General features: G+C 44.9%; 1 protein-coding gene across 1 annotated transcript in view; it reads right to left on the bottom strand.

The window, feature by feature from the left end:
- The window catches only part of Adam12 (ADAM metallopeptidase domain 12), a 317008-nt gene that overhangs the window by 112061 nt on the left and 183998 nt on the right, over window positions 1–20949 (bottom strand). The window contains exon 4 of the mRNA XM_042285092.2: window positions 7880–7958. Coding sequence (XP_042141026.2) covers window positions 7880–7958 — 79 coding nt within the window. The remainder of the gene's footprint in view (window positions 1–7879; window positions 7959–20949) is intronic.

Raw genomic sequence — 20949 nt, forward strand, 5'->3', positions numbered from 1 at the left:
CAACATGTGTGCAACAGACAGATGCATTTCTACCGAACACTGCAGGCACTGGGAGCCTTGGCCGGCTACTCGAGTCTCCCCAGGGCTTCCGAGGGAATGTGAATAGCCCACATGGCATGCCTATGGTCACCCACAGGCCTTATTAGAAGTGACAGTATAAAAGATAATTCTTCCTTAGATGTAGCCAGCAAAGAACAAAGTCAAATACTTCATCGTGGAGAGGAGACATAGGAGATTGATTCCAGAGTTAAACTCAGCCACTGCTCCGAGTCAAGCAGCTTACCCTAATTGTTGTTATATTAAAAACAACATAAGTGCCCCAGCCAAGTGGTTCTCACTCCGCATACAAGTTTCAATCCAGGCTGACCCACTGGGGGCTGATTATAAGGGGCAAGGAGACAAGTCAGCGAATTTCCCTTTGTTTTCCCATCTGAGTCAACAAGAGTCAAACTCCTCAGGCTGCATCTGACTCCTCACCAATGACCATATAAGGCCCAGCGGCCAGGCTGGGGCTCTATGCAGGGAACCAACTCTTTGGCTTTGTGTCTTTGCCATAGCGTGGCCATAGCATGCTTTGGCTGGCATGATCAGAGCACTACCATTTGAATGGAACTCTTCACCACACACGCTTGAACATTTGGTACCCCAGCTGGTGATGCTTCCCCTGCCACCCCAGCCACCCTCTTCACCCCCACAGAGGGCTGTGGAACCTTTAGGAGGTGGAGCCCAGTAGGAGGAAGTGAGTCACTAGGGGGTGGGTCTTAGAGGCTACCGCGGGGCAGGGCGGGCGGGGCAGGGCTGGGGGTGGGGGTGGGGGTGGGGCAGGGACACTGCTGCGGGATCTCTCCCTCTGCTTCCTGTTCTGCAAAGGTGTACAGAGGTGAAAGGTTTTAGTCACAAGCTCCCATCACATTCCCAGTGCTGTTGTCTTTGGGCCATGGTGGACTGTAACTGCAAACCATGAGCCAAGCCAGTATTTCTTGGTCTCTTGTCAGGCATTTGGTCATGGTATTGAGAGATGTAACGAGTGCATAATGGAACCCGGGAAGGCGACCCACGGGCGAGAGGGGAGATAGCCTTCTTTCCTAGTTAGGAAAATGAAAGCACTGTTGTTTCTAGAGGCCTGAGAGAAAGGGGTCACCCGCTTTTAGTTGCTTCACCTGCTAAAGGGAGATTCATCCAGTCAGCTGAAGATTAAACTGACGGCGGCAGTACCAGCTTTTGAAAGAGGCGGTCTATTATGGAGGGGCACTGGTCTGGGCAGAAGTGAAGCATCTAGGAATTTCTACACACCCATCCCTTTCCAGCCTTTGGACTCATCCTGGGGAAGGACCTTTCCACCCCATCACCTGGGAAAGTGAGAAGGAAAGGAGCAAACACACCAACAAAAATGCAAAGAAGCACAGAGCCCATGGAGGTAATGGCTATTAAAGTTCTGGAACCTTCCATCTGAACTATTTTCTACGAGGTCTGGATTTGGGGCCTTTATCTTTGCCATCCAAGTCCAAACAGGAACTGGCAGCTGTTGGACCCTTTAGAACATGGTCCCAAATTTGTATGTTTTTCTTACTCTTACCTACTCCTCCTTCCTAGTGTGTGTGTCTCTCTGTGTGGGGGATTAATAAAGGAGATGGAAACAGAGCATAAAGCTATAACTGGATACACATCGTACATGTTCTAGAACAGTACATTAGAAGAGCATCCTTTATCATCGTGAGGTTGGAGGCACAGCCTTTTTAGGCTCCTTCTTTGCCGTTTCTCTTTTGGGATCACAGTTTATATTGCGGAAATAGCTCAGGGGGTATGTCTGAAACGTATTTTAAATAAGATGGACATACGGACTGACATATAGATGGTAGACTTAGCCAGCTCACTGCAAACTCAAGCACCAGGCTTTTATATGAGGCTAGCCCTCAGGTTGTGCCTCTGATCTTTTTCCTGTTGTACAAAACTATGTTCAACTATCTACTGACTCCTGTGCCTCCTGCCCCATTCAGATCCAACGTAGACAAACTTGAGGCTTGTTGTTCTCTCTGCCTCTTCTTTCTCACCAGTAACTGCTCTTAGTGGTGCCAGGGAGGACCCCATTGTCTGTCTGTGACCAAGTGGGACGGAAAGCCCCATTGGCCAAAATACTCCTAACCGGATATCCTCTGGCTCCTCCATTATCTGTCCTTTTGGCCATTACATGCCGGTTTCTACCAAGAAAACCTCCATCAACAGCAACCCCTGCCCTGAACAGTTCTTGTTTTCTATCTACCAGTATTTCTCACTTGGTCTTCGAGTCCCTTTGGAAGGCATAGACCTGGACCATAATGAGCATCTTCTGTGACTCCCAAACTTTCAATGCCCAAATCCACAAGCCTTTATTATTAAAGGGTTCACATATCCCTGCTGGTCTTTACCCATTTGTGAAGACATATCAAATATCCCTCCTTTATTGAACCAGGCTTCCAAAGTTAATGTTAAATAGTAATCTATAATACCCTTTATTGTAATAAATATATTCAAAGTCTCATTTGTATGTGTTTTTTATTTTTAAATGCCCCAACTTTTTAGTCTAATTTGTGGAGGTAAAGCTGGTAAATAAAACTTGCTAGCATGATTTAATCTAATTCTGATGGTTAAACTATAGTAGTGCTTATGTGTTGATGAATGTATTTTATTCAATAGTATTCAACCCCAAGCCAATGAATTGGCGGATTAATGACTTGTGGATAGAGACACTGTGTTGATCAGATGAGTCATTTCTTGAAAACTGCTACACACAAGAGGCCATGGGAGGTTCTATTGGAGCAGCGAGGACTATCAGAAACATTCCCATCCATTCAAGCCATTACAACCTTATTAATAGAAAGAGTGGAGATTACAGGAGGAGAGAAATATAGTACTCTTAATCTGAAGCTATGAAGGTAATAAACTATACTGTTAGAGTTATAAATATTGAGCTATTCTTGCATTCCTCAAAAGGAGCTTGAAAACTGTGTGCTAGGTAGGATTTAGAGATAACTTAATTAGGATATTTACAACAGTGTTCCTAATCAACACTAGCCTATGAGACCCACTTCATAAGTGCCTTTTTTTATATTTTGGTAACACTTCTTCTTGTCCACATTGTCTAATATTCTCAGGACCATTTATCCCTTATAGGAACGGCAGAATTTACTTGTCAAAATCATTTGTGCCTGATGCCACTTTTGTGGCTAGACTTTAAAAACACTATAATTTTGTTTTGGTTGTTTTGAGACAGGGTCTCATATACCCAGGCTGGATTCTATGTGGCCTAGGCTGGTCTAGAACCCTCTCCTCCTGCTACCACCTCTTAAATGCTGGGATTACTGACATGTACCACTATGGCCAGCCATAATAGTACCATTCTTGATTTGATTTCTGCATATATTTAAAATTTTCTTTTCCCTTAACAAATGCTAATAATTTGCATTTTTCATTCTTTTAAATTTTTTTGTGAGTGGGTATTTTGCTTGTAGGTGGGTCTGTGCACACCATGCATGTAATGCCTAGAGGCCAGAAGGGGGCATCAGAGCCCCCTGGAACTGGCATTACAGATGGTTGTTAGGCATTGTATGGGTAACAGGAATAGAACCTGGTTCCTCTGCAAGAGCAACAACCAGTCTTAGCCACTGAGCCACCTCTCCAGCTCCCAAGAATCTGCATTTTAAAGATCATGGTCAGAATTATTCACAGCTTTACTGTGATTGAAATTGTCTCTGTATAAAAGGTATATCTTCAATGTTTTTTCTCATTCATTTTGTTAATGTTTTATTATATTTTTCAAATGGACAGATTTTGGTTAAACTGGTCCCCTTTCTCAATATTTTTTGTGTGTTTTCATTAGTGTCTGCTCATTTTCCAAATCCCCCGGGCTGTGTGTGATCAAAGAGATGTTCGGTGTCTTGCTTGATGAATTGAGTCCTGCCAACTTCATTTTGGAGAAACTGTGAAGTTTAAGGTTATGTTGGTTTGTGGGGTTGTTTTTAAATGATCAAACTAAAAAGCAAAAAGAAGTGTTTTGGATATTTTGAATAGATATTTTTAGATTTTTAAGAAACCCTGTGATTAGGAGTTGGGCCTAAGCATTAACTGTAGGCAAATCTGCAGGTTTAAAAGTTAGTCTTTTAAAAAGAATTTTATATATTTTGAGAATGCCCTGTTTGAAAATGAGCAGTTGCACATTTTCTCAACAGCCTTTTGCTTTTTAATATTTGTGTGTTTGTGCACATGTGATATGTGTATGATGTATGTGTGCACATGTGTGGTGTGTGTGTGTGTGTGTGTGTATGTGTGGTGTGTGTGTGTGCATGTGCATGTATGCATGCATGTACCACATGTATGTAGAGGCCAGAGGTCAGACCAAGGGAATCAGTTCTCAACTCCTACCATGTGGCATCTATGGATCAAAATGAAGTCATTAGTCTTGGCCACAAAGGCCTTTACTCAACTGAGCTATCCCATAGGCTCTCACCACCCATTCGACATGTTCCTTTTATCATTATATAATGACCACTCAGTCACTGATATCTCTCCCTCCCTCCTCCCTCCCTCCCTCTCTTTCCACTTCACTAGCTTGTCTGATGTCAGTACAACTGCAGCAGCTTTACTTATTGATTGATTAATTGATTGAGCGTTATCTACCCATTCTTGCTCTCTTTCCATTTTATATGTGGGGGTACCGGTCTTGACAAGTTTATTCAACCTATTTACACACAGTACAGTGAGATCCATGTGTTATTTTGATCTTTTTCCTTTTCTGTTTTATCTTTACCCTCTTTCTTTTTCAATCCTTACCCTTAATTCTGCCCTGTACTGGGTTGAAATAAGATTTCCATGCATAGTCTCTTATTTGGAAGCATACATTCTGTTTTTCTGTTCTTTAGATGTTTATTCTGAAAACGGTCAGGTGCCTCATATTTTACTTATCCAAGTTAATCAGCAGGCCTATTATTTTTAGTGCAAGACAAACTCTTAAACTGTTTCAAGTCTATTTCTCTGTCTTGTCTGAGAACACCCAAACACAGTCACTCCTGCTACAACGGTTATTTTAAGTAGATTGACTTGGTGCAACTGTTTTGCTTGCTGTTGCCTCTGACATCCTACCCTTGCATTCAATGTCCTTCTCGCTGAGCTCTTCTGTGCCAGGTCAGTCTTGCCTGGGTAGCCTGTGGGAGGCTGCAGTGGTAAGTTCTCCTGTCATTGTATCAGCATGGGTGTTGCGTTCTTAGCTCTGTGAAGTCATTTCAGCACAGAATCGAGGGTGACGGTTACTGCCCCTCTCCCCCCAGTTTCCACTCCACTATCACCGATGAGAAATCTGCTGATGGTTCAGTTGTCCTTATTTATAAACTCCGTTGTCTCAGGCCGTTTTAAGACATCCTCTTTGACATTCTGCAGGTTCTCTGTAAGTCACCCTGGGATGCTTCTGTTCTTTCTCCAGGGACTGGTGGGTTTTTGTCAAGATTCCTATCTTTCTTCCACCTGGGAATCCACCATTACACTCTGATCACTGCTTCTTCCCGGAAAATGGATCTCACTGCAATTTCCCTTAGATCCCTTTTCTTCTTTGCTTTTTCTCCTCTGGCTTTTCTTCCATCTCTGTTTTGGGAAGGGATAACTTTTTTCTCTCACTTTCTAAGGTCCAGGGGTCTCCAAGGCAGTGCCTATGTTCACTGTCTGGCTTGTGATTTTTGCCTTGGGGAGCATTTTACACTCTCTTCTCTTTGCATGGCCATCTCATACATCTGGGCTGTAGAAACTTCCCTGTGGAACACTGTAGCACGGGATCCAGCCTGGCCTCACGCAGACTTCCCTGGTTTGGGAGTAGCTTTGAGGTCAATGTCTTGACTGGGAATCCCAGCCTTACGATGATATTCAGAATCTGGATAGGGGCCAACGCATCTCCAATGCATGTAACACATGTGAAAGACTGCTTGGGGTTCAGTCTTTCTTTTCGTGTGTGTGTGTGTGTGTGTGTGTGTGTGTGTGTGTGTGTGTGTGTGTGTGTGTGAAATCTTTCAATTCATGACACATGGCAGACAATTCTTTCCTGCTTCCTTAGGACTGGGAGAGTTCTGCTGTCTTCTGCACAAGAAGCTGTCCAGGTGAGCCAATTCTTAGGAGATCCTAATTGCAGACATCCAATTCTCTCTTCTCTGCCTCTAGCACCTGCTTTTATACTCATTTTCATCTTCATTTATATCCAGTTATATATATATATATATATATATATATATATATATATATATATATTCATTCATCCTCTCTCTCTCCCTCCCCACTATGGATCATATGACCCAAACTTAGTAGCTAAAGCTCTAGCCATCCTCACTCCCACATACCATTTTGTTAATTTTAGAGAGGGTCTCACTATAGCCTGGGCTAGCCTGGAACTCACTATATAGCCCAGGCTGGCCTTAGAGTTGCTGTCATTCTCTTGTGTCCCACATGCTTGGATTACAGGTGGGAGCCACTACACCCAGCTAATGTCCCTTGGACTGATTTTTCTGAATCACCTTTAAGCTTGAATTTTTTTTTTACACTAACTTGGAGGTGCTTATATCTTGTTTTGGATTTCTATGTGTTTTCTCAGGGTTGAGAGAGCTGTGGTAGAACTATGTTCCCAGATCATGAAGCATCCAGTCCCAAGTGCCAAGTCCCAAAGCTGGTATGAGGGGCATGCTGGGGGCCTAACACCGAGAATGAAGGGGTCCTACGAATAAGGGATACTCTGCTAGCCTGCTTTTAAAAAACAAACTCACACGCACATAGTTCTTTATACCTGGAAACCTATTCTTCCTTCAAAGGACATTATATTTGTCCTCTGCTCTTGGAATCCCATGGAATCTACACACAAGGATGTGCCAAAGGGGCGCACAATGGACATGGGTCAGAGCCACGCAGAAAAGCTCAAGTATCAGTCTCCTGAGGTGGCTCAGTTGGGTAAAGATGCTTTCTGCCAAGCCTGATAGCATGGGTTCAACCCCCAGGACCAAATGATAGAATGGAACTGATTACCACAAATTGTCCCCTGACTACCACATGTACACACACACACACACACACACACACACACACACACACACACACACACACACACTATTTTAAAAGTTCCAACAGTCAAACGCTGACAAGAAGATGACAAAGGTCATGTTGTGGCAGCTCAGCAGAGGGGCACATTACGCACCCCTTTAAGGTGGGTTCAGCAAGTCACTTTTCCTTTACATTTCTTTACAGAGCTGCAAAGTGTAACACAGCAAAACTCGGCCTTTCAGGATGGCTTTCTAATCCACCTCCAACCCTGGTCAAGCTTTCTGATGAATAAAAACAACCTCCTCCTCCTCTTCTCCCCCTCTTTCCTCCCCCTTTTCCTCTTTTTCTTTCCTTTCCTCCTCCTTCTCTTCCAATTTCTCATTTAGGCATAGACTCACTATGTAGCTCTGGCTATATACACCAGGCTGGTCTTGAACTCACAGAGATTCGTATGCATCTGCATACCAAAGCGCTAGGGTTAAAAGTCATTGTCACCTCGTCTGGCTAAAAGGCTTTCTAAAAAAGCTATTTGGGGTTTTATTTGGGGGAAGGTCACCTTTTGTAGGCCAGGCTGTCCTGGAATCCACTCTGTAGCCTAGACTAGACTCTAACCTCAGTGATCTTCCTGCCTCAGCTTTCTGAGAACTGAAATTTGAGGCGTGAGCCTGGCTTCTCTGGGAATTCTTGGGGCCTAAATTAAGGTCTGGGGATGTGATTAGCTTAGAAAAAACAAGCAAGCAAGCAAGCAAACAAACAAACAAACAAAAAACAGCTACCAAGTGTCAACACAGATTCCATGTGCAGAACCCTCTTGGCCCAAACATGCGGGAATTACCGTGTAATTTCGAGTGAAGGAGACGTCAGTACCATCTTGCAGATAATGGGTCTCCATGAAGCCGTCAGCAATGAGTCCCCTGTGAAAACAGAAGTGACATCAAAACATGAGTGTGGCACCGCATGGATCCCCTGCTGTGAGCATCTCAGGGGTGAGAATGAAACAACCCAGTGAGGCCCAGTGGGCTTCACCTATTCAGGTTTCCAGGCAGGTGTTGGGGGGATCCAAGTAGGGAACAGTCTGTAACACATGTTTTGAAGAGTTGCCCATGTGGTACCTGTGGGGTCCCTTCACTCCTCTGATTCCATTCCTCTCAGGTGCACAGTTTAGCATTCACAATGTACCTGGATGGACACCTCCCCCTCACCCCATCATACACCCGCACATACCACACCCTCCTCCCCACACCATTACCAACCCACCCCACTACATCCCACACTTTAAAATACTGTTGTACAGACCGATTTCCAAGTTGGGAAAACCCACCCCCAGATATCCCATTTCTCCACAAACTAGAATCAGTAGCAAAGTCACTTCTGGGAAACCAGTTTGGGATCCATAGTTGTTTTCCTTACAGGTGAGAGAACCTATCTATCAATATAGAAATGTCTCAGGAGAGGTTAAAACAATGATGAAATGTTAAAAGTGATGTAGGTGTGAACAAAACATGATTTGGACATACTGAAATCCCAAGTTTCCAAGATAAGCTAAATTCAGGAGAGCCCCATTGTGTCTCAACTAAAACTACAAAAGTATCAAGTCTTCACTGAGGCCAGGGCACTGTCTAGGTAGGTTTTAAATGATTTTGCAGCCTGAGATTATGTGCCCTATTTCATCCTGCTCCATGCAATGCAGGAAAGGTTTCCTATGTACCTATTATGTGCTGTTTTTAGCTGCTGGGTCACAAAGATAATTAGACCAGTCTCTGCGTGTGAGGACGCTACAGCCTGGTAGGGTGACAGAGGGGACTGTCTCAGAGTAGGAGAGCTGTATTCCGGTGAAGCAATGCGCAGGAGGTAGAGCATCAAGAAGGCCTTGCAGAGGGAGCTGGACACCACTCTGTGGCAATGAAGCGAGAAGGCTGAAGCGCATCAGAATGGGTAGGGTTGGAGGCACTCCCAGGCGGAGGATGGTCATGGTCACGACAGGCTACCTGAAGATCTGGAATCAGGAAGCCATGTGGTGGTAATCTAATTGTACTGAATTATTATTTTGATTGTATGTTAATAAATAAAGTTGTCCGGGGGTCAGAGCTAGTAGAGCCATAGCAAGAGTGTGGCGGTGGTGGCACACGCCTTTAATCCCATAGATATCTGTGTGTTCAGGGTCAGAGCTATTAGAGCCATAGCAAGAGTGTGGCGGTGGTGGCACACGCCTTTAATCCCATAAGATCTCTGTGTGTTCAGGGATACAGTCAGCATTGGAGACATATGCCTTTAAGACCTAGGGGGCTGTACATTCAGACAGTGACGAGGCAGTCATGTGTTTGGGTTTACAACCAATGAGAAGGCAGAACAACATACTTTAAAAAAACGAACCGACAGGAAGTAGGTCTCTTTTCGCGAAGCTGGGACAGCAGGAGGAAGGGTGAGATTTTAGCTCTGAGCTCTGACTTCTCGGCTCTCTCTTTTACATTGTTTCTGTGTTTCTTATTTAATAAGACGGTTGGTTACTTCTACAAAGCCAGGTTGTACAGGGCAAGAAAGGGCTCTAAACAGAGTCTGATTTCATTGGTTGGGGCAGTGGAGTCCAGAGTGGTTTCAAATTCTGAGTCACGGGAGATGCCGTGGAGGGGGAGAGGCCAAGAGATGACTGTGTGACCCAAGCCCAGCTAATCACAGTTCTCCTTTGCCGGAAGTGGGGCGCTGGGACTTCTAGACTCAGCATTGTAGCTGCAGAGCTGCCTCCAGCCTGGCCTCCACTTGGAGGGGATGCTGGAAGCAGACAAACCCATTATCCTGCAGTGAGGAAGGGAAGAGGAGGGATGTCCAAGGGCTTGGGTGCTGTAGCATCTCTTCTCTCCAATAAGTCCCCCTTTGGCTTCAGCTGCTTCCTTCTGAGTTTGCCACCAGCATCCGGTAAGTACCTCAATTTAGAGAGGTGGGGATGCTGGGCATGTCATAGAGGAGAGGAGGACTTTTCCAAACTCAGACTGCCTTAATGTTCTTCCAGCCAAGTTCAGAATGGAGGGCAATATCCCTGTTTTACATGGCTATCAATACATTCAGGAAACATGCATGCCTATTTTAAGTCAGCTAGGCCATTCCAGTGGGTCCTTGCTATGATGTACTTACTCATGAGTGTTTCAGACGGGCGCACCAAAATCTAAACCACAGCCAGCTGACAACCACACATGGCATCTCCTGAGCTCCTAGAGATTAGTTTGCCTCCAGAGTATTAAAAAACACATTTGAGAGGACTTCTCTGGTGACAGTGGAGTCTCAATAGCCCACCCCAAAGCTCTCATCTCTTTTCAGCTGCCCAGGCCTCCTTGTCCCTGGATGGTTCTAGAACATTCCACCAAGGCCCGTTGCACTTGCCATATCTTGAGTCTGGAATGTTCTTTGTCCTGTGGCTGACTTCTTCCCACCCTTCTTAGTGTAAATGCTGTCTTCCCAGGGGGCCTCCTCTGATGTGGAATCTGAAGCAGCCCCTTCACCATTACCCACTGCAGAGCCCTCCGGTTTCCTGTATAGCATTCCTCTTTGGTTTGTTTTATGTGTTTACACTTTGCCTCTCTTTGCTCTCCAGAATGTAAGCCACAGGGGATACTCATTCACCACTGTGTTCCCAATGGTGCAGACCGCCCACACAGCGCACAGCCTTCTCCTTCCCAAGCTAGTAAAATTTTGCTGAGCACTTCCTTTTTAAAAATTTTTTGAGATTATAATTTAATGATAACATTTCCCTTTCCGTCCCCCAAACCTTCCTGTATACTCACCTCACTCTCCTTCATATTCATGGTCTCTGTTTTTCACTAGTTGTTATTGCATTCATATATGTATTTGTATATGCATACATATTCCTAAATACAACCTGTTCATTCCATATAATGTTACCTGTATGTACCAGAGCTGGTTGTTTGGCATTGGACGACTGGTATGCTCTTCCTAGGGGAGGACCACCTCTCCTGCTCCTAGCTTTTCTCAGTCACCTACAGTTACGTGTACAGGGTTGAGGCCACAGTTCTCCCCCCCCCCCACTTTGGCGTGCTCATTGGTGTCATCCTTGTTCAGCTCATATTGAGCAGTCATGTTGGTGAGACTTCAGGGTAGAGCTTCTGACGTTACTAGGAGACACAATCTCACAGCAAACTCCCTGCTCCTTTCTGGCTCTTACAGTCTGTCCTCCCCCTCTTCCACAAGAGGTTCTACCTCGTGTCAGGTTCTACACGAGGAACCTGAGGTCTGGGAGTATCTTGTAGACATGTCCATTGGACTGGGCCCCACAACTCTGCATTTTGATGAGTTGTGCATTTCTGTAGTGCTCTCCATCTGTTGAACACTTCCTTTGAGTCAGGCATCTGCTTTGCCCATGGCATCTCACTCAAACCTTTGCAGTAGCTAGCTGGAGGGGTATCTGCTATTGTTTTTGTTCATTTATTTGTTTTCTGTCTCTTGAGAGAGAGCCAGCCTGGCTTTCAACTCCAGATCCTGGTTCAGCTTCTGAGAGAACAGACATGTGTCACCAAACTCAGCTCTAGACACTGTTTTTAATCTTGATTTAAAAAACAAAATAAAACCACCACCACCAACAACAACAAAACCTTCCCGAAACCCAGAGATACAGGGGAGTTCAGGTAGCATATGAACAAGAATTGTTGAGACCAAGATTGGAAAAAGCACAGGGACAAAGAGCCAAACTAGTGGAAACACATGAACTGTGAACCAATAGCTGAGGAGCCCCCAACTGGATCAGGCCCTCTGGATAAGTGAGACAGTTGATTAACCTGAACTGTTTGGGAGGCCCCCAGGCAGTGGGACTGGGACCTGTCCTTAGTGCATGAGCTGGCTGTTTGGAACCTGGGGCCTATGCAGGGACACTTTGCTCAGCCTGGGAGGAGAGGACTGGACCTGCCTGGACTGAATCTACCAGGTTGAGCTGAATCCCCAGGGGAGTCTTTTCCCTAGAGGAGATGGGAATTGGGAGGGGGGAGCTGGAGGGAGGGCAGAGGAGAGGGGTGGGAGGAGGGAAGGACAGGGGAATCTGTGGCTGATAGGGTTAAAAGAGGCTGTTTATTTTTATTTTATGTGTATGAATGGTTTTCTTGCATGTATGTCTGTATGTCACATGCATGCCTGCAAATGTCAGAAGACACCATCAAATTCCCTGGAAGTGGAGCGATGGATGGTTGTAAGGCAACATGTGGGTGCTAGAAACCGAATCCTGGTCTTCTGCAGAAACAACAAATGCTTTTAACTCCTGAGCTCCACAGTTAGTGCTTTTGTGCCTGCGGTGCCACCAGACTTTCAAAGCTGGTCCAGTGATACCTGCTGAGCACATGTGGCAGGGACCATATGAAACAGTGGAGAAACGTGTTCTGAGTGGAATAAGGGATAAATAAATGCACAGAAGCAAGAGTCAGTCTGAGAACAGCACAGCAGCTCCATCCCTTCACGTGCAGGACCCTCTCCCTCCTGGGTGACTCACATCCCCACCTCCCTCCCTAGCACATTTGATGAAACCCAGCAGGTGCTAGATCGAAGTGTTCTACGATGCATATCTAATTTAAAAGTGGCTGGAAGTCAAAGGCCCCTGGAGAAAATCAAGAGGGGCAGATGGACAATGGGGGTATTGGAAATATGACAGCAACGATCTTGTACTTTTATCCAAAGGGAAAATCAAATTAGATGGCTTTCCATCGGCAAATGGGAGCAGAAGGTGGATGCATAATTTCATGAGAACATTCCTTTCCTCTGCTTACTAGATTAGCTGACCTAACAAGGCATTCTCTTTCCCTGGACACCAGACAATGAAATGCATCTTAACTGTGCCAGGAGCTGATGTTGCTAGTTCCCATTTTCTTTGCTATTATTAGTGATACCTACATAACGCTCTCATGTAGCTGCTAATTATTGTGATGGATCCTGGAGGTAAGGCAGAGCATGGGCTTCCCCATCTGGGGAGAATAGATTTGGAATGGCCGCAGCTGTATGAAACACCCCTAGAGCTCTGCCTGGGGTCAGGGAACTGCTTCCAAGCCTGCAGCTAGCCCCAGGTGGTATCCAGGAGGACTGGGAAAGGTGATGGGAAAGAACCAGTTACCTTTGAACAAATGTGGAGAAAAGCAGATACAGAGGACATTCCAGCTGGGAGCGGTCACATACTGAAAGGCACAGAATACAGAGACAGCAGGCTGGGGGTCTGGGGTTTAATGAATGTGGTGGAGCATGCAGTTTCTATGCATGTGTTTCTATGCAGACACGCGCTGAGATAGGCAGTTGTGAGTGGATCTTGCAGGCTGCTACATGCCACTGTTTTTGTTCCCTACAACAGAAGACATGACACACAGTGATGACCTGGCCTGATGGCAGCTTTGGGACGCTCCTCCACTCTGACAGTGATAAGGAAAAAATTTTGAGGGGAAGGAAGGAAACAGGAAGGCTGCAGAGGAGGCCAGTGTAAGTATACAAAGGACTAGGCCAGCACGATTATATCCAGGAGTCACACTCAGGAGAGGCCAGTACAGGAACTAATAATGGCTGGGGGTGGGATATCGGGAGGCCACCTAGGATGTGACAGGCACTGGTGAGCTCAGTTCATACACACTGAGTATGGGGTGCTGAAGGACCTTTCCTTGGCTGTGCCCTTTAGCAGCTGACTGTGTATGTGACTTGGGGGGGGGGGCATGGCTTGGAGTGGAGACTTCATGCAGTGTGGTAGGGGACAAGCAGAACCCCACCCTTTCCATCTGAACACTGTATTTTCTGATTTCAAAACCTTTGGACACACATAGCTGAAAATGGTCATTTAGAATTCTCAGTAAAACGTTACGATGTAAGTAAAGTTCTTATAAAATATGCATTTCTGAAAATGTTTGGATATTGAACCAAAACACAAATGACCTCCAAATGGATTTTTTTGGATCAATATTGAAATTACACTTCCCTGCATTTACCATTAAGTAATTTAGTTATATAGTTTGAGTGGGATGAATTCCATTAAAGGGACATGTGCTTTGCCTACTCATTTGGTCTCTGGGAGCCCCTCTTTAACCCCCACCTTTGAGTGAACTTTTCTCCTGTGTTCTACCAGGATTTGGCCCCAGGACCTTACCTTGTCTAGGTCAATTTTTGTTTGCTTGTTTCTCCCACACTGCACTGGGACACAGAACTGAACTGACGTCCCTCCCAGACTAGCCCAGTGCCTGGCACGTGGTGAGGACGGAACACAGATGACAGACATTGCCACAGAAAAGCTCCTTCATCCAAACTAATTAGACCCAAAAATGGACTGGGGCTTAAATGGTCTCCACCAATCCTAGGTGGGGATAAGGCATGGGGACAGTCATATGCAGGACCTCATTGTTTTAAGATTCTAAAAATGTGGGGCTGGAGAGATGCCCCAATAGTTAAGGGTACCAACTTCCCTTCCAGAGGACCTGAGTTCAGTTCCCAGCATCCATGTCAGGCATTTTATAACTACCTGCAACTCCAGCCCCAGGGAACCTGAGACTTGTGGTCTCCAAGGGTGCCTGCACTCATGTGCACATACCTACAAGCAGACTCACATGTAATCATGTTTACACAACAATAACAAGTGATGATGATGATGATGATAATGATGATGATGATGACAATGCTTGCGGGTCATTTAGATAAACTCCTGACTCTTTGGTATTAATTTCAAAACTGTTTAAAAGGTCTTATTAATTAAAAAAAAAAACACCCAGAGCCAGATATTGGGGTGGAAGCTGAAAGATCAGAGAAGCAGAACAAGCCACAGCCAACCTTACCTTGCCAACTCCTCAGCCTATCCTGTTTCTACGAATCCTCAGACTGAAAGCCTCTGAGTCCTCACCCCTGAGGGTCTCACCTGAACTGCTACCTTTTTTTTTTTTCTGTTTCCTCAGGCCTTATATACCTTTCTGTGCCCTGCTGTCACTTCCTGGGATTAAAGGTGTGTGTGCTTTCTAAGCAAAGGCATGAGATCTCAAGTGCTGGGATTAAAGGCATGTGCCACCACTGCCTGACTCTGTTTCCAGTGTGGCCTTGAACTCACAGAGATCCAGATAGATCTCTGTCTCGCAAGTGATAGGATTAAGGGTGTGTGCCATTACTGTCTGGCCTCTAGGTCTAATCTAGTAGCTAGCTCTGTCCTTTGATCCTCAGATAAGTTTATTAGGGTACACAATATATCACTACATTTCTCCTTTTTTTGTCTAAAATGATAAAAGAAGGTTATAACCAATATAAGAAAAATGATGTACAATAAGTACAATAAGTATATATATGTATATATATGTATATATATACACAATATATACAATCAAGAGTTGCATTAACAGTGTCCAGTCCAGGGAAGCAGAGAAATGGCAGAGAGGCATCAATTACTTGGGCTATAAGAATTCATAGTTGACATGTTAACTCTCCCCTCTATTATTTCTTTGAAGAGTGTACATAGGGCTTGTAAGTTTAATTACCCTGTATGACATCATCCTACAGAAGTGTCATAAGACAGCTCTTGATTGCCAATCACCACCAGTGGGCACTGTGGAAACTCTGCAACTGAATCCTATGTGTGTAGACTTCAGTGACTTTGTCCTGGGGACCCATTTCATACTCAGGCAGAGCCTCTGGCCTGAACCCATTTTCTGCTGCAGATTTACTCCATCACAAATTACAAAGTCGTTCACATAGAAATGTGGGTCATGGTCTTTTTCTGCCAGAATGTTAGAAACATAGCTAAGATGCCTGAAATGAGAGAGGAAGTATCTAAAGCTTTAACAACACAGCACACAATCAAAATCATAATTAAAAACCAGGATCTGTGTTTGCCTACTTTCTAGGATGGCCATCTTTTATCTAATATTATCTAGTCCTAAATTAAAGCCAAGTAAATTTAGAGTAAATAGGAAGAAGCAGAACAGTAAACACCCTCCTGGACCCCATAGACTTTGAAGGATGTTTTTTGGTTTGTAACAAAAACTCTAGACTGTCCAGAATCACAAACTTACTAATGTGATGTCCTTGGGGTGGGGGGGCAGTGTACTAGAAAAACCAGTGTGTGGGAGTACAGGGTAAGACAGAGGAACTGGGAGATGCCTTGGGTGGTGAAGTGCCTGTCAGGCAAGCATAAGGGCCTGAACTAGGATTCTCAGCACTCACGGAATAGCTGGATATGGTTGTACCTATATGTAACCCTGGCATTGGCAGTGAAGGATGGATGGAGATAGGCAGATTCCCTCCACCCTCAGCTTACTGGCTGTCATTCTAGACAATCAGTGGGCTCTAGGCTCAATGAGAGTCCCTGTTTCTAAGCTGAAGGTAGAAAGTGATAGTGAAAGACACCCAGTGTCCACCTCTGGCCTTAATACAGATGTGCACACAAGTGCAGGAGCACCCATGTGCACAAGTGTATACATACACACTGCACATGGACATCCACATATACTACACACACATGTAATCACACACACTTATGCACGTGCACACATACACACACAATACATACAGAGGGAGAAGGAGTGGAAAAGAGGAGAAGGAGGCAGACAGACAGACAGACAGACAAAAGTTGGAAAGTGAAAGCAAGGGAGAGAATCTGAGAAGCCCTGTTCTTCCTTCAACTCGCGTTTGCTGGCGTTTCTGGAACTTGCTCTTCGTAAATACTTCTGTTCCTTGTTGTCCCTGGAGGAGGTCAGTGTCACCTGGAGGACAGGAGTTCTGGGTTCCTTGTTTGGGGGAGGGAAAGCAGAGCATTACTGCTGTCCACTGGTACCTCCTTATAACTGTCACAGTCACAGCTGTTATCACTGTCGTCTCCTGTCACATCTGTTCTCTTGACAGAGACCCTGCGGAATGAGGACTACTTAGCCCTGCCTATAAGAAACAGGAAACAGTCAGAAGGATTATGAGCACAAAGCCACATAGCAGAGTTCAGGGAGATGGGACTGGACTGTTGGGTTCCGAAGACTATCCCCTGCTAACCACTGGTCCACACAGCAGGATTACCCCATGGTTTGGAAGGTCTGAGAAAAAGCAACAGTCAATCAGCCATGTCCCAGAAGTGTATCTGGTACACTGGAGTGAGCATATAAACAAGGAGGCTTAGGATGCCTTTCGGTATTCAGTTCAATTTAGCCACAAAATTCAGGTTATTTTTGGTTATAATTTCAGCATTTTGGGGCTCTAAATATTTAGCACTCTACATTTATAAAAACAATATGGCACTTTAATTCTCTTTGTTATTCTTCATTTACGAAATGCTCAAAGTATCCAAACATGTTGTGCTTTTTTTTCTGAAATAGTAATAGTAATAATAATACGTTTTCTCTGCCCAGATCTTTCTCATTTAGTTTCTAGAAATTATTATAAATAAAACTGTTGATAGAGTGTTCTGGAAACTGTAGGGGATAATTAAGTTTTCTGCCGAGTAATTTCTTAATATACTGCCTCCATATGTAAGTCACAAACGTGCAGGCTTCTGGATCAAAGAGATATTATCTGTAAGGAGATATGCCATGGCTATCTTTGGGGTGGGTCTCTTGAGTTCAGCTACTCTCATGCCTCTGATGTTAGTGTCACCTCAGCAGAAGTCTCTTTAAAGTCACAGGACTTGCTGTAGTCACCTTTCCTGTTGATAAAATATCCCGAAGTTTCTAGGGAGAAAGGCTTTGCTTTGGTCCACAGTTTCAGAAAATACATCATGGCGGGGACAGTGTGATGGAATAACATGGGGGAGCAGGGCAAGTTGCACTCACAGTCAGGAAGCAGAGAGGCCGACGCTGGTTTTCAGCTGGCTTCCTCCTGCCTCTCCTGTCTGGGGCCCCAGCCAGGGGATGGTGCCGCTCATGGTTAGCGCAGGCCTTTCCACCTCAATTAACCTAACCTAGATACCCCAACGGTAGCGGCATGCCTGGAGGCGAACCTAATCTAGATAGTGTCTCACAAACATGCCCAGAAACTTGTCTCCCAGATGCTTTTAGGTTCTACCAAGCTGACAACCAGTATTGACATCACAGGATTCATTTGTCAACCATCTGTCCAGACAAAATGCAAAAGTAGGTGAAAAATGATGCTGCCCTCCTTCTAATCTTCTGCTCTCCCACTGAAAGCCTTAAATCCTCGGGCAACTGTCCTTTTAAATGATCACATGTTTTTTGAAAGTCTTGAATATGAGCTGTCTTCATTATGTGAGAATGCTCAAGTTTAAGTAATACAGTTGGAGGGTGAGGTGGGCTACAGATATAAAAGAAAAGTTGAAAATGCAATGAACTATTTTCACAGATAAGTAAAGCCTCATGACCACTTCTCTGGGAATGTATCACAAGCTCAGAGATAGACTGCCTGCTTTCAATGCTCTGTTGACCTGGGCAAACAGTAGCTTTTCTCAGGCTTCAGAATTTTCCTTTAAAGAAGAAATAACCACCATCACCACCACCATCACCACCATCACCACCATACTACCATCACCATGACATCACAATCATCACCATCATCACCATCATCATCACCATCATCACCATCATCACCACCATCACCTCCACCATCACCGTCACCACTACCAGCAGCAGCAGCAGCAGTGGGAAGCATTGGTCTGAGTTCTTTATCTGCATTTTCAAATTTATGTGTTTCTCAAGATCAGATCTTTGTATCCCAGACTTGCTTCAAGCTAGCTTCGTCGTTGAGGATGACCTGGAACTTCAGATCCACATCTTTCTACCTCCTGAATATAAAGAGACTACGGGCATATGCCACCATTCTTGGTTTAAGCAGTGCTGGGGAGATTGAACCTAAGGCTTCACATATTCCAGGCAAGTGTACTACCCTCTGACCTATGCCCTCCCTCCACCTCACATGTTCAGATGTCATGTTCACAACACCCTTGGTAGATAGGCACTAGTTTTGAGATGAGAAGCAGAGGTACAGAATGTCTAGCAACTTGTCCAGGGCCACACAGCTGGTACTGTACAGGCAGTTTGATTTCAAAGCCCATTTTTTTTATTGCTATGCAAATTTTACTTCCAATTTCCTTTAGTCTTACAATGGCCTTTCTGCCCATCTCCCTGTAAATGAACAATTTATGCTTAATGTGGTGAGATTGCCTTTGAAAGCAATTATGAAGGATTTCTAGTTTGTGTTCACTCATTGCTATGGGTCGAAGCTAAAAGATAGAGGAGGAGCAGATTGAGTCTAAAGGACATTCGGTCAGGTGTGGTCATTTGTGTCAGGTCAGAAAGAGCTAGCAGTACTTACTCTATGTAGAAAGAGCTGCTGTAAGTTCAGTCATGGAAGTGAAAAATCAAGCCTGCCAAATATTGATAATAAGCAATAAGCTATGCATTTCAGACAACCTAGGTAGTGTCTGAAATAAACAACTGGGGTAGACTCCAGAAGACAAGTCAACTTGTTTTTTAAATTAACTTTTTAATTAAAAATTATTTGTATTTGTGTGTGTGTGTGTGTGTGTGTGTGTGTGTGTGTGTGTGTGTGATATGTCCACATGAGTGCAAGTGCACGTGGAGGCCAGAAGAGGGCCTTGAATTCCCAGGAGAGGAGCTGGTGTTGCAAACATTGTAAGCCATGGAAGGTGGGTGCTGGGAACCAAACGCTGGTGCTCTGAAGGAGCAGCGTGCACTCTTAGACACTGAGCCATCTCTTCAGCCCTGCAACCAAACTTTTATTTTATTTTTCATTGTGCATAGTACTCTGTTCTCTGAGTGGCATTCAGGAGCCTCTGCTCCCTGAGTGTGCACACAGTTGATGCGATGGGACACGCTATATCTTGAGGGTCTTTAATTCTTTACAGGAATGCGGCAAGGGCAGTATTTGACAACTTTCACAGGCACAGGAGCAGTCTTAGGGATGTTAGGATGTCTGTCCAAAGTCACACAGCTACTCAGGGGTTAGATGCTAAGACATCTTACACCCAACCCTCTACTGGTAAGTAGAGAAACATGTTTCCCTCCCCATCCACCCAACACAAGGCCTGGATGGTCGTTTCAAGAAACAATGTATCCAACTGAATAACCACATCTAGCATGCAGGAGGGTTAGAGCTGAGGGATGTGCCTGCTCCGCCTGCCTGGTGCTGTCAGAGATGAGTGGGGTCACTCTGACATCCCTGGTCATCTCTAATCACTTAGGAGGCCAGCTTTCAGTTCCCAAAGGGTTTCTGTGAGTATCTGAAGGGTGTTTGGGAAGAAAGAGTTCCAAGGGATAATAACTTAGATCTGAAGACAAATCTATCTTCAAAATGGGTGATACATTCATCTACTTCCCCCAACTAGGCCTCACCTTCTCAAGCCTCTAAAATCTCTCAATGCGCACAAGCAGCTGTGGAGCTGGGCTTTAATATAGCCCATGGGGGACATCTCATGTGCAAAGCCTAGTAGATGGGAAGAGGAATCAGTGGGGAAAGTGCCTGACACACAAACGTGAGATCCTGGATCCTCAGCATCCATGCAAAAGCTGGATATTATAGCATGCCTCTAACCCCAGCATTAGAGGTAGGAGGTGGAGACAGGTGGATTCCTGAAGCTCATTGGCCAGCCGGCCCAGCCTGTCAGTGAGCTCCAGGTTCAGTGAGAGACACTGTCCTAGAAAATGAGGTGGAGCCGGGCAGTGGTGGCGCACGCCTTTAATCCCAGCACTCGGGAGGCAGAGCCAGGTGGATCTCTGTGAGTTCGAGGCCAGCCTGGGCTACCAAGTGAGCTCCAGGAAAGGCGCAAAGCTACGCAGAGAAACCCTGTCTTGAAAAACCAAAAAAAAAAAAAAAAAAAAAAAAAAAAAAAAAAAAAAGAAAATGAGGTGGAGAGTGGTAGATAAAGATGCTGATATCTGGCCTCCACATACATGTGCACACACATACATGTACAGATATACAAGCATGTACATATACCCCCCCTCACAC

The sequence above is a fragment of the Peromyscus maniculatus genome, chromosome 1, assembly GCF_049852395.1.
Source record: "Peromyscus maniculatus bairdii isolate BWxNUB_F1_BW_parent chromosome 1, HU_Pman_BW_mat_3.1, whole genome shotgun sequence".
NCBI lineage: Eukaryota > Metazoa > Chordata > Mammalia > Rodentia > Cricetidae > Peromyscus > Peromyscus maniculatus.